At 64.8% G+C, this 13,381-nt stretch overlaps 5 protein-coding genes across 5 annotated transcripts; 1 reads left to right on the top strand and 4 right to left on the bottom strand.

The window, feature by feature from the left end:
* Positions 1-9: 9 nt before the first annotated feature.
* ATM1 (Iron-sulfur clusters transporter atm1, mitochondrial) lies at positions 10-2,100 on the bottom strand (the record flags this gene model as incomplete). The annotated part of the gene is made up of 1 exon (XM_060265905.1): positions 10-2,100. One exon carries the CDS (start codon positions 2,098-2,100, stop codon positions 10-12), a length of 2,091 nt encoding a protein of 696 aa, XP_060121888.1.
* Positions 2,101-2,147: 47 nt separating this feature from the next.
* GAT1 (Sodium- and chloride-dependent GABA transporter 1) lies at positions 2,148-4,307 on the bottom strand (the record flags this gene model as incomplete). Its single annotated transcript, XM_060265904.1, has 1 exon — positions 2,148-4,307. The coding sequence occupies one exon, from the start codon at positions 4,305-4,307 to the stop codon at positions 2,148-2,150; it is 2,160 nt and encodes a 719-aa protein (XP_060121887.1).
* A 410-nt stretch (positions 4,308-4,717) lies between these two features.
* On the top strand, positions 4,718-5,291 carry ARL1 (Arf GTPase arl1; the record flags this gene model as incomplete). Its single annotated transcript, XM_060265903.1, has 2 exons — positions 4,718-4,868; positions 4,891-5,291. 2 exons carry the CDS (start codon positions 4,718-4,720, stop codon positions 5,289-5,291), a joined length of 552 nt encoding a protein of 183 aa, XP_060121886.1.
* An 18-nt stretch (positions 5,292-5,309) lies between these two features.
* MJAP1_001955 (uncharacterized protein) lies at positions 5,310-11,822 on the bottom strand (the record flags this gene model as incomplete). The annotated part of the gene is made up of 1 exon (XM_060265902.1): positions 5,310-11,822. The coding sequence occupies one exon, from the start codon at positions 11,820-11,822 to the stop codon at positions 5,310-5,312; it is 6,513 nt and encodes a 2,170-aa protein (XP_060121885.1).
* Positions 11,823-11,960: 138 nt separating this feature from the next.
* On the bottom strand, positions 11,961-13,302 carry ERF1 (translation termination factor eRF1; the record flags this gene model as incomplete). Its single annotated transcript, XM_060265901.1, has 2 exons — positions 11,961-12,109; positions 12,132-13,302. 2 exons carry the CDS (start codon positions 13,300-13,302, stop codon positions 11,961-11,963), a joined length of 1,320 nt encoding a protein of 439 aa, XP_060121884.1.
* Between the last annotated feature and the right edge of the window lie 79 nt (positions 13,303-13,381).

Genomic DNA, 13,381 nt, shown 5'->3' with positions numbered 1-13,381 from the left:
CTCCACTATCTAGCCACGCGGCGGCTCGCTACGGTGTTCGGCCGCGTCCTCTGCGGCGGTCTCTGCCGCGGCCTGGTCGCTCTGCTCCATGATGCTGGCGATCTGGGCGTTCCAGAGGTCCCAGTACACGCCGTGCTGCTCCAGGAGCGAGGCGTGCGTGCCCTTCTCCGTCACGCTTCCATCGCCGAGCACGAGGATCAAGTCTGCGTCCTCGATGGTGCGCAGGCGGTGTGCGATAAAGATCGAGGTGCGGTGCATGTCGCGCAAGAGGTAGTTGACGTTGCGCATGAGCTCCGTTTCGGTCTGCGAGTCGAGTGCCGAGGTCGCCTCATCGAAAAAGAGGATCTTGGGGTCTTTAAGGAGCATGCGCGCAATGGCCAGGCGCTGCTTCTCGCCGCCCGAGATCATCAGGCCGCGCTCGCCGACGCGCGTCTCGTAGCCATGCGGGAGGCGGCTGATGAACCTGTCGACGTGCGCGAGCTGCGCAACGTGGCGCACCTGGTCGTCCGAGGCCGAGAGCTTGCCGTAGCGCAGGTTCTCCCAAATGGTATCGTTAAAGAGCGGCGTCTCTTGGGGCACGACACCGATCGCCTGGCGCAGGCTCTCGAGCGAGACGTCCTTGATCTCTTGGCCGTCGATGTAAATTTTGCCGCTCTGTGGCTCAAAGAAGCGGAAGAGCAGGCGGAAGATGGTCGACTTGCCGCACCCCGACGGGCCCACGAGCGCCGTCTTGGTCCCCGCCGGGATCGTAAAGGAGCAGTTTTTCAAGATCGGGCGGTCGGGGTAGTAGCCAAACGTCACGTTCTCGAAGCGGATCTCGCCGCGCGGCGCCTCGAGCAGCGGCAGGTGCGCCGTGTCGCTGATCGCTGCCGGCTGGCTCTGCAGCTTGAACATGGCCTCCATATCAATCAAACTCTGGCGCATCTCGCGGTAGACCGAGCCCAGAAAGTTGAGGGGCAGCGAGAGCTGAAAGACGAGCTGGTTGATCATCACCAAATCACCGATCGTCATGGTGCCGTTCGCGACGCCTTGCGCAGCCATCATCATCATGAGCGTAAGCGAGGTCGAGAAGATGGCGTTCTGGCCCGAGTTGAGCGCCGCCAGACTCGTCGCCACACGCACGCTCGCCGTCTCGTAGTTTTGCAAAGAGCGGTCGTACTTGAGCACCTCGTGCTTTTCGTTGTTAAAGTACTTGACCGCCTCAAAATTGAGCAGCGACTCGAGACTGGTGGTCGCGCCGCGCTGGTCAGCCAGGTTCGCCTCGCGGCGGAACTTGGTGCGCCATGCGGTCGTGCGCACGGTGAACCAGGCGTAGGCGAGCATCGTCAACCCGGCGACCGCCGCGTAGGATGGGCCGCACTTGTAGCTCAGAATGCCACACACCAGCGAAATTTCAAGCGCGGTAGGCACGATATGGAACACGATCGAGCTCAAGAGGAACGAAATACCCTTGGTTCCGCGGTCGATCGCACGCGTCAGGCCACCCGTCTGGCGCGACAGGTGCCAGCTCAAGTCGAGCGTGAGGAGATGCGCAAAGACGCTGCGCGCGATCGTGCGGATCGAGCGCTGCGCGACGTTGGCAAAGACCGCGTTGCGCAGCTCCGAAAAGGCCGTCGCGCCGATGCGCGCGAGGCCGTAGCCGATGATCGACGAGCCCGCCACGACCCACAGCGTGTTGGGGTTGGTAAGCGTCAGCGGCTCGGAAAACGTCTCATTCAGCTGGTCGATCACGCCGCGGAAAAAAAAGGGCACCTGCACGTTGAGCAGCTTGCCGGCCAGCAGGAGCGACAGCGCAAGCACCACGCGGAACTTGGTCCCATTGTCATTCTTGGGCCACACATGCTGCAAGAGCTTGCCGAGGATATCCCTGTACCGGATCTCGGGCTCCTCCAGGGGCGGGGGCGCAACATTGCGCGGCTTTTGACCGGCCACCTGTTTCGGCTCGTCGCGCGGCGGCTCGGCGCGGTTCTGAAAGCAACGCACGCTGGCCTGCAGCGGACTCGCACGCAGCGCCCAGCCGATGCATGGTACTCGAGGCACCGGCCGGCTCGCGCTGGCGAGCACCCGCACGCCATAGACACCCGCACGTACGCCGAGCATCGCGGAGACAGGAAAGCCACGTGGGTTGCTATGCTACAGTAAAAGCCCTACCAGCCGCTAAAGTGCGTCGAATCTGCGCGCGCCGGCGCGTTTTCCTGGCGGACCTTGGGTTGTGTGCGTGACGAGGCGCTGCTGCGCCGCTGGGTGGTAGAGTTGCGGCCGCCGTCGCGCGCGCCGGTCGCGCCACTGCGGTTGCGCTTCTTGATCACGTCTGTCTTGAGCGACAGCGGACGCATCACACCGTGCAGGCGCTGGAAGAGGCCACATGCGTTACACAGCGCGTTGCCTTCTGCATCACGGCGCCACAGCGGCGTCTTGGTGGTTTGGCAGTTGGAGCAGACGGTCGGCGTGCCTTCCACGACGCCCACAGGCGACGCGGACGACGCCTGGCTTTGGCTGCCCTTGGGCGGTGCAGGCGGCGGCGACTCGGTGAACGGGCTCGCACGGTCGCTCGAGTCGGCCTGGGAGATGATCGAGTTGCTCGTGTTCATCTCGTTGCCGACCGCGCCCGGGATAGGAGGGGGGTATTGAGGATGCGCGTTGGGCGGCCATGCCTTCCCTTGGCCCATCTCCATCGGGTGGAAAACCGAAGTGTAGTAGGGCTCCTGATTGAACACCATCGACGGCCCCGTCGGCGAGGACAGCGAGTTGAGCTCGAGCGAGCCGGGGCCGAGCGGCGTGGTGTCGCCCATGTTGTAGCCCATCGCGCCGTGCATCTGCGCCGGAGACTCAAAGCCCGCATCGCCAGGGAAGAGGCGCATGTTGGGCTGCGGCTGCGGCTGCTGCGCCAACAGCTGGCTGGGGTCCACGTGTAGGTAGGAGGGCGACATGTTGGTCGCCGCAGACGGCTCGGGCACCTGTGCCCCGGGCTGCATGTACGTCATGTCGGGCATATAGGGCACCTGCGCATTCGGCACATACGTGTTTTGCGGCACATTCACGTCGACCGAGCGGCTGTGGTGCATCACCTGCGGCATCTCGCCCTGGCTCAGCGAGATGGACGCGTCGTGCGTCAAATCCACCGGATCTTGCACGAGATTTTGCGGCGGCGCCGGCATCGTAAAGTCAAACATCATCGAGGGCATATACTGCATGAGGTCCGCCGAAAACAAGGAAGGAATCTCGCGCGACAGACCCGACGCGACGCGCTGGTCGGCCGTCGTAGGCGTACGCAGGCCAAACGGCATGGGCGACGCGTTGCGCAGGCGCTTGCGCCCCTGCGCCCGGTCGCTCGCCTCGTGGATCAGCGAGGAGGTGACGCGGTTGCGTGGGCCGCGCGAGGGGCCGCGCGAGGGGCCGCGCGACTCGCTGCGCTCGCGCACCTTGTGGTCGAACGAGGTCTTGCGCACGAGGCGGGGAAGGAAGCCGTACTCGGGGTGCTGGTTTGCTTCGTGGCTCACATAATCGTCGATGCCGGGCACGCTGTCGAGGTGGTTCGTATGCGGCAGCGACTGGTCGTCACGGTCGCCCGGCAGTTGGGAGCGGCGGCCACTGAGCGCCATCACGTACTGAGCGTGCTGCTCGAGCGGCGTCGAGGCCGTCCACGCGTCGGGGGTAGAATTTTCAAAGAGGTCGTCAAAGGCGGCCTTTTCAAAGGCGTTGATCATACGCTCCTGGGACGCGGAGCGCGTCTGCGGCGAGGCGCCGGCCGTCGCCGCGATGCCGTGCATGCTCGCCTTGGGCGAGGGGGTCTGGAAGGTCGTCACTGGTGCCGAAACCATCTTTTGCGGCGCCGACTGGCCCGGAAGCGCGTCGTACAGGTCCGAGAACAAGTCGGGGTTCGTCAGGCTCGGCAGCGCCGCATCGAATTCACGACCGAGACTCTGTGCAAAGTCCGCATCGAGCGGCGACTGGACCACATCGTCGATCGTGTTTAGTGACGAGGACGCGGCCGCGGGCGCGGGCCAGCCGTACATGCTCCTGTTCCGCGAGTGCGAGCGGAGGAAGGAGTTGCGGTCGACGTCCATGATGCTCAGCGAGCGGGAGCGCGACCGATGCGAGATCACTCGCGGGCCTTCGGTCGCAGTCTGGCGCATCGAAACACCCGCTTCCAGCGGCCGCACAGTCTTGTTGCGCCCGCGGCGCGTATCGCCGTGCGACTCTTCCGGTGGCGTTTCGCGGAGTGGCCCGCCGGGGGCCGACTGGGGGGAGGCTTCGCTCACCGACGCCTGCTCCGCCTCGCGCTGGCGACGGAGCGTGAGCGACATAAGTCGCCATGTCAGGTTCTCCATGCGAGCCGCGTTTGGGAGCTGGTCCCGCTGCTTGGCGTACATGCGCCAGACCTGGGTCGCCAGGGGGTCATTCTTCGCTAGCGTAGCGGGATCGTCGTCTGGTTGAGTCGGTGGGGGGGAACCTCCCACGAGAGAAGCATACATCACGAATCCCAAGTCCTCCGCGCGACGCTACACCAGGACGAGGTGGGAGAGGCAAACCGCTGTCGGCGTACCGCATGCGCGCAGCGCCGGCCATTAGCGTCTTCGCGCAGGATAGACTTCTTACGTAATCTACCTGAGCTCTGGCGCGCGGCGGCAAACGGAGCTGCAGTGTGACGCAGTCCGACAAAGGAATCACGTGAGGTATTATCGCGTCGGCGGTACGCTCCTCGCACGGCGCAGGGATGGGCGTGACGTTCTCGTCGCTGTACGATGCGCTCTGGTTCTGGCGGAGGAGTACGCCGATGCGTATTCTGATGCTGGGGCTGGACAGCGCAGGTAAGACGACTATACTCTACCGCTTGCAGCTGGGAGAGGTGATTTCTACGATTCCCAGTACGTGCACGCACTGACCCAGCGATCGGATTCAACGTCGAGTCGGTCGAGTACAAGAACATCAAGATGCAGGTGTGGGACTTGGGCGGCCAGTCGAGCATCCGGCCGTACTGGCGATGCTACTACGCAGACACCGCCGCAATCATCTACGTGATCGACGCGTCGGACCACGAACGCCTGCCGACGGCCCGGGCAGAGCTCCTGGCGATGCTTGCAGAGGAGGAGCTCGCAGGGTGCAAGCTCCTCGTATACGCCAACAAGCAGGACCTACCGAACGCACTCGACGAGGGCCAGGTCGGCGCGGCGATCGGCCTGAACGAGCTCCGCGACCGCCAGTGGAGCATCTGGCGCTGCTGCGCCAAGGACGGCTCGGGGCTCAGCGAGGGCCTCGATTGGCTTGTCGATGCGCTCCGGAACAAATAATGACGATATAGCATACAGCTAGTCTACGACCACATAGCGCGACTTGATCGGGCGCTTCTTAGCTGCACCAGAGGCGGCACGGGGCGGCGGCGGACCGTCGCCTTTCCGCGACGGAGGGTCCCCGAGACCGGTGGGGGGGCTGGGTCCGTCGGGCTTGTTTTTCTTCGCTCCAGCGGGGGCGCCGGGGGGAGCACCGGGGGGAGCACCAGGGGGGGATCCGGCAGCAGCAGCCGGCGCTTCCTTCTTGGGCGCCGCCTTGGGGGGCGGAGGGAGGCCGGCAGGGCTATTCTTGTCGTCGTCGCCGGCCTTGGGATTGACCCAGCGCTTCTTCTCCTTGTCAAAGTAGAAGGAGGTAGCCTCGCCCAGGTGCGCCTTCTTCGCCTTGCTTTCTTTGTCGCTCGCACCACTGCTGCTGCTTGCGCTGCGACTGCCGAGAATGCGGCCGAGCCACGAGCTCGCAGGCTTTTCGTCTTCCTTCTTTTCGTCCTCTTTCTTCTTTTCGTCCTTTTTCTCCTCTTTCTCCTCGGACTTCTTGTGCGACACGTTGCCAAGACCAAGGTCGTCGTCGTCGGTCGGAGCGCCGCGCGGGGGGACAGAAGGCGTTGAGGGGGCAAGCTCGGGGACGGCCATGGGTGCAATCACACCGTCCTCTTCTTGCACCTCCTCACCAGGGTCCACCTTGTGGAAGAGTGGGGGTGCCGCGGCGGGGGGTTCAGGCTCCTCGGCATCCTGCGCCTCGTCGAACTTGTCGTCATCGTCATCATCGTCGTCCGCGTCGTCGTTCGCAGGCGGAGCACCGGCACTGTAGGGATCTTCGGCTGCAGGCGCACCATAGGGGTCGGACGAGTCGGGCACCGGCCCAGCGTCGGGCTCGCCTGGAGCATACGCGTCTTGGTCACCCTCGGGGTACTCACCCTCGGGGTGCTCGCCTTCGGGGTATTCGCCCTCGGGATACTCGCCTTCCGGGTACTCGCCCTCGGCGTATTCACCCTGGGGGTACTCGCCTTCGGCATATTCGCCTTCGGCATACTCACCCTGCGGGTATTCGCCTTCAGCATATTCGCCCTCTGCGTATTCACCCTGAGGGTACTCGCCTTCGGCATACTCGCCTTCGGCATAATCGCCTTCGACATACTCGCCTTCGGGGTACTCGCCTTCGGGGTACTCGCCCTCGGCATACTCGCCCTCGGCGTACTGGCCTTCAGCATACTCGCCCTCGGCGTACTGGCCTTCAGGGTACTCGCCCTCGGCATACTCGCCTTGCGGGTATTCGCCTTCAGCGTACTCGCCTTCCGCATATCCATCCTGGGGATACTCGTGCTCGGCATATTCACCCTCCGCGTACTCTCCGGCGTATTCGCCCTCGGCATATTCGCCCTCGGCATATTCGCCTCCAGCATACTCGCCCTCGGCATACTCGCCTTCGGCATATTCGCCTTCAGCATACTCGCCGGCATACTGCTCCGCATAAGCCTCTGGCGCATAGCCCTCGCCTTCTGGGTACGCTTCGTCGGCCGCGTACTCGGCCGCCTCACCCTCCGGCTCGGACAGCGCGTCCATGGAGCCTGCAAGGTCGGGTGTAATGGCACTGTAATGCGTAAATGCACCCACTTCCGGCCCGCTCGGCACCGGCGCCTGCTCGCGCGGTGCGTCTTCCTCGCCGGCAATAAACTTGGTCAGCCGCCCCTCGAGTGCACCCCAGACGCCATCGAGCGTCGGGCGCGAGAGTTTGCGGCCCCACGAGTTGCCGTCGGTACCGAGCTGCTGGCCGTGCAGCCTGCTCGAGACCTGGTGCAGTTCCGCAAGAAGCGCGGGGTGATACAGCTGCGCCTTGGTCTGGCGGCCCGCCGTCTCGAGCGCATCGCAGTACTTCTTGGCACGCGGCGCATTACCCAGCTCGTCGTGCACGACAGCAAGGGCAAGCTTGTACGGCGCAAGGGCAGGGATGCCGTTGAAGGCCTCCTGGCCCTTGGGCACCGGCGCAAGCGCAAATGCAAACTCAAGCACCTCGGTCATGAGCAACGCATCGAGGTCGCGCAGCAGCGCAGCGGGCATTGCGTTCGGCTTCGCGCCCAGCAGTGTGAACTGGGGCGAGGCCGCGCACGCGCGGTGCTGGCCGGCAAGGAGGTAGCACACATGCGCGGCCTCCGGCAGGCCCGAGGACATCAGACCGTCGCCGATCGCCTTGAGAACGAATGTGTCCGAGCTCTCGCGCTGGTTGGAAAGGAGTGTCGCGGCCGAGTGGCGCCACTGCGCGTGCTTCGCTTCCGCAGAGAGCGATGCATCGGCGTTCGGCGCAGTGAACAGGTTGGCAATCTGCTCCGGCGTCTGGCGCGTGTACAAGGCGTAGGCAACCTTGACGCTCGTGCGGTCCTTGAGCAGCGCCTTTTCCATGTGGTCGGCGCCATCGAGCTCGTGAGCCATAAACTGGCGCATGACCTCGTCGCGCACGCTTTGGTCGAGGTGCTGCGCAATGGCCATGGCATGCGCCCACATCTTTTCGTGCATCGCAAACTCGACCGCCTGCTGGCTTTGGCCCTGCTGCAGCAAGTTCTGCAGCTCGTCGAGGAACGACTGGCGCAGCTGGTAAGAGCGCAAAGGACGTGTCTTGTTCTGCTGCGGCGTCTGTGCATAGGTCGGCACAGCAAACGCAGAGAACTCGGAGCCTTCGGCCTTGCCTTGCAGCAACGCACAAATCGCGGCGTTGGCATCCTCGCCCAGGCGCCCATCGCGCTCGACGAGCAGTACCAAGAGACGCAGCAGAAGGATCTTGTCCTCGGTGCGGCGCCACTCTTCGACATCGTGGCTGTGCGCCGCAGCGTCGCCTTCGTTGCCTGAGAGGACCGATTTGCGCCGCAGGTAGCCGACACCGCTCGCGGATTCGTCAATCTGCTCTTGGAGGTACTGCACCACAGCCGCCTTCTTCTTTTGAAGAGCGCTTTTTTGCGTCGTCTCGAGGAGGGGGCCGGGGAACTTTTCGAGGTCCAGCGTCGAGAAGTTGCGCGATCCAAGCTGGGGCGCAAGCTTGCGCACACTCACCGAGCGCTGCACACGGGGGGCATCGTAGCCAAATGCATCGCCTTGTGCAGATGCCTTTGGCAGATGGACCACAAGCTTGCCACCGACACCGAACGACACGATGGGGATCGTGGCATTCTTGCGCTCTTCCACAGGGTCCGCCGCACCGTGCGCGCGCGGGATGTCCGCACGGCCACGGGGCTTTCCGCGGCCACGGGGGGCGCCACGGCCGCGTGGGGCCGGCGCACGCGCGGCCTTTGCGGGGGTGTACGAAGGCTCGGGGGCGTACGAAGGCTCGGGGGGGTACGAGGGCGCACCGTAGGGGTCCTGCGATGCAGGCGCACTGTAGGGGTCCTGCGAGGAAGGAGCTCCATAGGGATCCTCAGACCCGGCAGGCGCCGCATAGGGATCCTGCGACGGAGCCGCATAGGGGTTCTGAGCAGCAGGCGCCGCGTAGGGGTCCTCGCCTTGGGGCGCCGCGTAGGGATCGGCGCTGGGCGGCTCGGCCGCGTACGGCCCCTGCGCCGCCTCGTCGGTCTCTTCCGGCCACTCGTCCCAGCCCTCTTCGGCGACGGGCTCCGGCGCAGGGGGGGGCGGCGGGGGCGCCTCAGCACGCTTCGGCGGGCCGCGCTGTTTCGGTCCACGCTCGTCCAGACGCATCTGGCCCATCTGCTGATGCAACGGCTCAGGGCGGCGCGCAGGACCGCGGCTCGGGGCTGCGGCCTTGGGCGGCGACGCAGGCACGGCCTGCGTCTCGCCGAGGCCCCATGCATCGTCGCTCGGCTCACTTACTTGCGCAGCAGGCGCAAGTGCAGGAGGCTCGGCACGCTCAGGCGCGCCGGGGCGGCGCGACGGCATCTTGTCTTCCAGGCGGCGAGGCTCAACAGCCGGAGGACGCTGGGCACGCACAGGCTCGGGCCGGCGCGGCTGCGAAGGCCGGACAGTCTTGGGCGAGTCCTCGTGGAGGCTCTGCGGCGCCGACGGGGCTTCAGGCGCCTTGCGGGGCGCCGACTCGGACGATGCGCCACGCGCACTTGGCGGTCCGCGCGGAGGACCACGCGGGGCCTGGGAAGCCTGCGGCGGGGCCTGGGTAGGCGCAGGGGCCTGAGCGGCCTGAGCAGGCTGTGCAGCGGTCGGCTGGGCCTGCGTCGGGGCTGGCGCCTGAGCGGCCTGAACAGAAGCACGCGGAGGGGCCTGTGGTGTGGGGGGCTGCTGCTGGGGCTGCGTGGGAGGCTGCTGTTGAGGCAGAGGGCCACCACGAGGTGCCGGGCCACGACGATCGGCACGCGCGGGACCCTGCGAAGGAGCGCGCGGCGCACCCTGCGGAGGCCCTTGCGGCGGGCCCTGCGGCGGCGCTGGGGCCGGAGGCTGAGCAGGAGCCTGTGCCTTGGGAGGAGGCTGCGCCTTGGGAGGAGGCTGCGTCTTAGGCGGGCCCTGCGCCTTGGGAGGGGCTTGGGGAGGCTCCTGGGCCTGGGGAAGCGGTTTGGGGGGAGCCTGAGGAGAGGCGCGAGGGGGAGCGTGTGACTGCGGCGCCTGAGGGGCCTGAGGAGGAGCCTGGGGCTGAGCACCCTTGGGGCCACGCGGACCTTTTTGGCTCTGCGGTGGACCCTGAGGAGGTCCCATCGGCGGGACCTGCGGCACACCCTGGCTTTGAGGCGCCATCGGCGGGCTCTTTACAGCAGCATTCTGAGCCTCGCGGCGACCCGGAGGGCCACGCGACGGCGCGGGCGACTCTTGAGCCAGGTCGCGTATGCTGCGGTCGCTCGCCTCACTCGGCACGCGCGGCGAGGGGTTGAAGAGACCCTGCACATGCTGCGGCTTGGTCTGCCTCGAAGGCGGGCCCTGCGAGCGCGGGGGACCACGCGGGGGACCTGCAGCACCCTTGGGCGGCGCAGATGCGGCCGGGGCCGGCTCGGGAATGGGCTCGGGCTCAGGGATTGGCTCGGGAATGTATTCGGGTTCCTTGGGCTGGTACGCTTCCTGCGGCTCGGCAGGGTACTCTTCCTGGCCCTGTTCGGGGTACTCTTGGTCGTACTGGTCCTGGGCATAGTCGGGATACTCGCCCTGGAAGTCGCCTTCAGGAGCGTATTCGCCCTCGGCAGCATATTCGCCCTCGGCGGCATATTCACCCTCGGCAAGGTACTCGCCCTCGGCGGCATATTCGCCTTCGGCAGGGTACTCGCCCTCGGCAGGGTACTCGCCCTCGGCAGGGTACTCGCCCTCGGCAGGGTACTCGCCCTCGGCAGGGTACTCGCCCTCGGCAGGGTACTCGCCCTCGGCAGGGTACTCGCCCTCGGCAGGGTACTCGCCCTCGGCAGGGTACTCGCCCTCGGCAGGGTACTCGCCCTCGGCAGGGTACTCGCCCTCGGCAGGGTACTCACCCTCGGCAGGGTATTCACCCTCGGCAAGGTATTCACTCTCGGCGGCATATTCGCCTTCGGCAGGGTACTCGCCCTCGGCAGGATATTCACCCTCGGCAGGGTATCCACCCTCGGCGTATTCGCCCTGAGCATAGTCGCCCTCGGCGTACTCGCCCTGGTACTCGCCTTGGTACTCGCCCTCTTGTGCATAGTCGCCCTGGGCATATTCACCTTCAGGGTATTCACCCTGGGCATACTCGCCCTCTTGCGCGTATTCGCCTTCAGGGAGGAATTCGCCTTGCTGTGCGTATTCATCTTCGTTGAGAAACTCGCCCTCTGGAGCATACTCGCCCTCTGGAGCATACTCGCCCTCTTGAGCATACTCGCCCTGAGCATATTCGCCCTCTTGGCCGTACTCGCCCTCGGCAGGGTACGGTTCCTGGGCGTATTCGCCTTGCGCATTCTCTCCGCTCCATGCCTGATCGAGCTCGGCATCGTACTGCGACGGATCAAGGAATCCGCCGTCTTGCTGCTCGTACGCATAGCCGTCCTGGCCCTGTTCGTAGCCATACCCGGCTTCGGGGCCTACGGCGACGCCGAGTCCCTGCACGTTTTGCGCATTGCCCTGGTCCTGTCCGTACCAGTCGTACTCCTGCTCGCCCTGGGGCGCGGCCTGGTCGTACTGCCCAAACTGGTCATACTGTGCGTCGTCGACGTATTGCTCGTACTGTGCATCGTCGACAAACTCGCCTTGCGCGGCATAGTCGCCCTGCGCATACTGGTCGTACTGTGCATCGTTTTGAGCATACTGGTCGTCCCACTGCGCGTCCCACTGGCCGTCGTCATACTGGCCCTCGGTTGGCGCTTGGGCGTTCCATGCGTCGTGCGCTTGCTCCGGAATCGCCTGCATCTGGTCCTGGGAAGCCTGTGTCTCGGCAGGCTTGGACTGTACGCCCTCGTCCAGCGCCCCGAGCCACGAAGGCGACTTGGTCATGCCAAATGCATCCGTGCTCGGCGCTTCGCCAAACAGCGACGAAGCCGCGGCGACGCTCGGCTGGGGCTGGTGCCGCGGCGCAGGCTGGTGCCGCGGTGTAGGTCGTGCCGGCTGCGGCGCTGAGCCGCGCGCCGGCGGAGCACGCGGTGCACCCTGCATGCGGTTTCTAGGCGGGGCGGCCATCGTCTCCACGTCGTGCGCTTCCACGTTCCCTCGCCCGAAGCCGTGCGCCTCCACGTGACTTGGCGGTGCCAGCAGAGCTTTTGGCTATGGTGCGGCCCTTGGGCTGGGCCGAAGCTAATCGTCGTCGTCGTCGCTCATGAACTCGCCCTCCTCCTCATCGTACATCGCGAGGTCCTCAAAGGCCACCTTGTAGCGGAGGATACCTCCGATACCACCAAAGCCCTTGCAGAACTGCATGCCCTCTTGCGAGCGATCGGTCACGACTGCGTTAGTAGAGAGACGTACACTCTAGGTTGGTACCGAACTGCTTGTAGTTCTCTGCGATCCACTCCAGCAGCGGTTGGGGCTCCTCAATCGTCTCCATCTCGGTGCCGGTCGCAGAGTCGACGAACCGCGAGCGGTCCTGTTCCTGCTCCTTGTTGAGGAGCAGAACGTGCTCGGACCCGTTCGAGTCGCGCAGGTTGTAGCGCGTGTACTCGAGGTTCTCCCAGACAATGAGCGTCTCTACCGCACCCATCTCGAGCGCGCGGAAGGTGTCGTCGAGGCCGAAGCAGTACTTGCCCGACTCCATAGAGATTTCGTCAAAGTATTTTTGGATGAGGCGCTTCTCTTGGACGAACTTGACGTTCGCAAGCGAGTCCGCCGCAAGCTCAATGGCCTGGTTGAAACCGTTTTCACCACCGTACGACACGTCGACAATCTGGATGATCTTGGGTGCGAGACGGTAGTCAAACATGTCCGACTGGCTCAGCTCCGTCTTGAAGTCGGCGGAACCGGCGAGAACGAGACCGGTGACGTTGCACTTGTTGTCGGTAATAAAGTGCTGCGTCGCAAACTCGGCGACCTTGCGCACGTAGTTGTGACGGGCTTCCTCACGCAGACGCGAGAAACGCAGCGCGGACTGACCACCACGACCGTGCTTCTTGGGCAGGTCCACCGAGAACTTGTGCAGCACCTGGCGCGCGTTACCCGTGACCGTACCGAAGAGCGAGCCGTTACCATCCATAATAATGAAACCAAACCTGGCATCCGACTCGAGCAACTCCGAGAGCGCCTCGGTGTGGAACTTGTTGTCGCAGAGGTAGAGCGAGGTGTTGATCGGCTTGAAAGGCTCAAACGAAAAGTTGACCTTCTTCTCCTTGCCTTCCGGCGTGAGGATCGTGCCACAGTACACCACCAGACCATTGTCGGGCACACGCGTGTAGAGCTTCAAGCGCTGCTGCGTCGAGGTAATCGCGGCAAGAACAGACAGACGGTTGACGCGCGACTTGATGTTGCTCGCGGTACCGTATTCCTGCGTAAGCATGTTGGTGGCCTGCGAGAGCTGCGACTTAGGAGGAAGAATCAGACTGATCATCGACGTGCCGGCACCACGTGCACTGTCGAGGCTCTTGACGAGCTTCTTCACCTTCCAGATCTGGATGTTCGCATCGGCTTCACTGAGTTGTTCAGGCATGTTGAAACTATGCGCCAGCGAGGTGGCGCAGGAAGGTGCGTAGGTCGCAAAGACTTTTTTTGGCCAGGGACCGTGGAGT

Source organism: Malassezia japonica, chromosome 3 (assembly GCF_029542785.1).
Source record: "Malassezia japonica chromosome 3, complete sequence".
Lineage (NCBI taxonomy): Eukaryota > Fungi > Basidiomycota > Malasseziomycetes > Malasseziales > Malasseziaceae > Malassezia > Malassezia japonica.
Note: the sequence above shows the minus strand (reverse complement) of the source record. Positions and strands in the feature narration are given on the sequence as shown.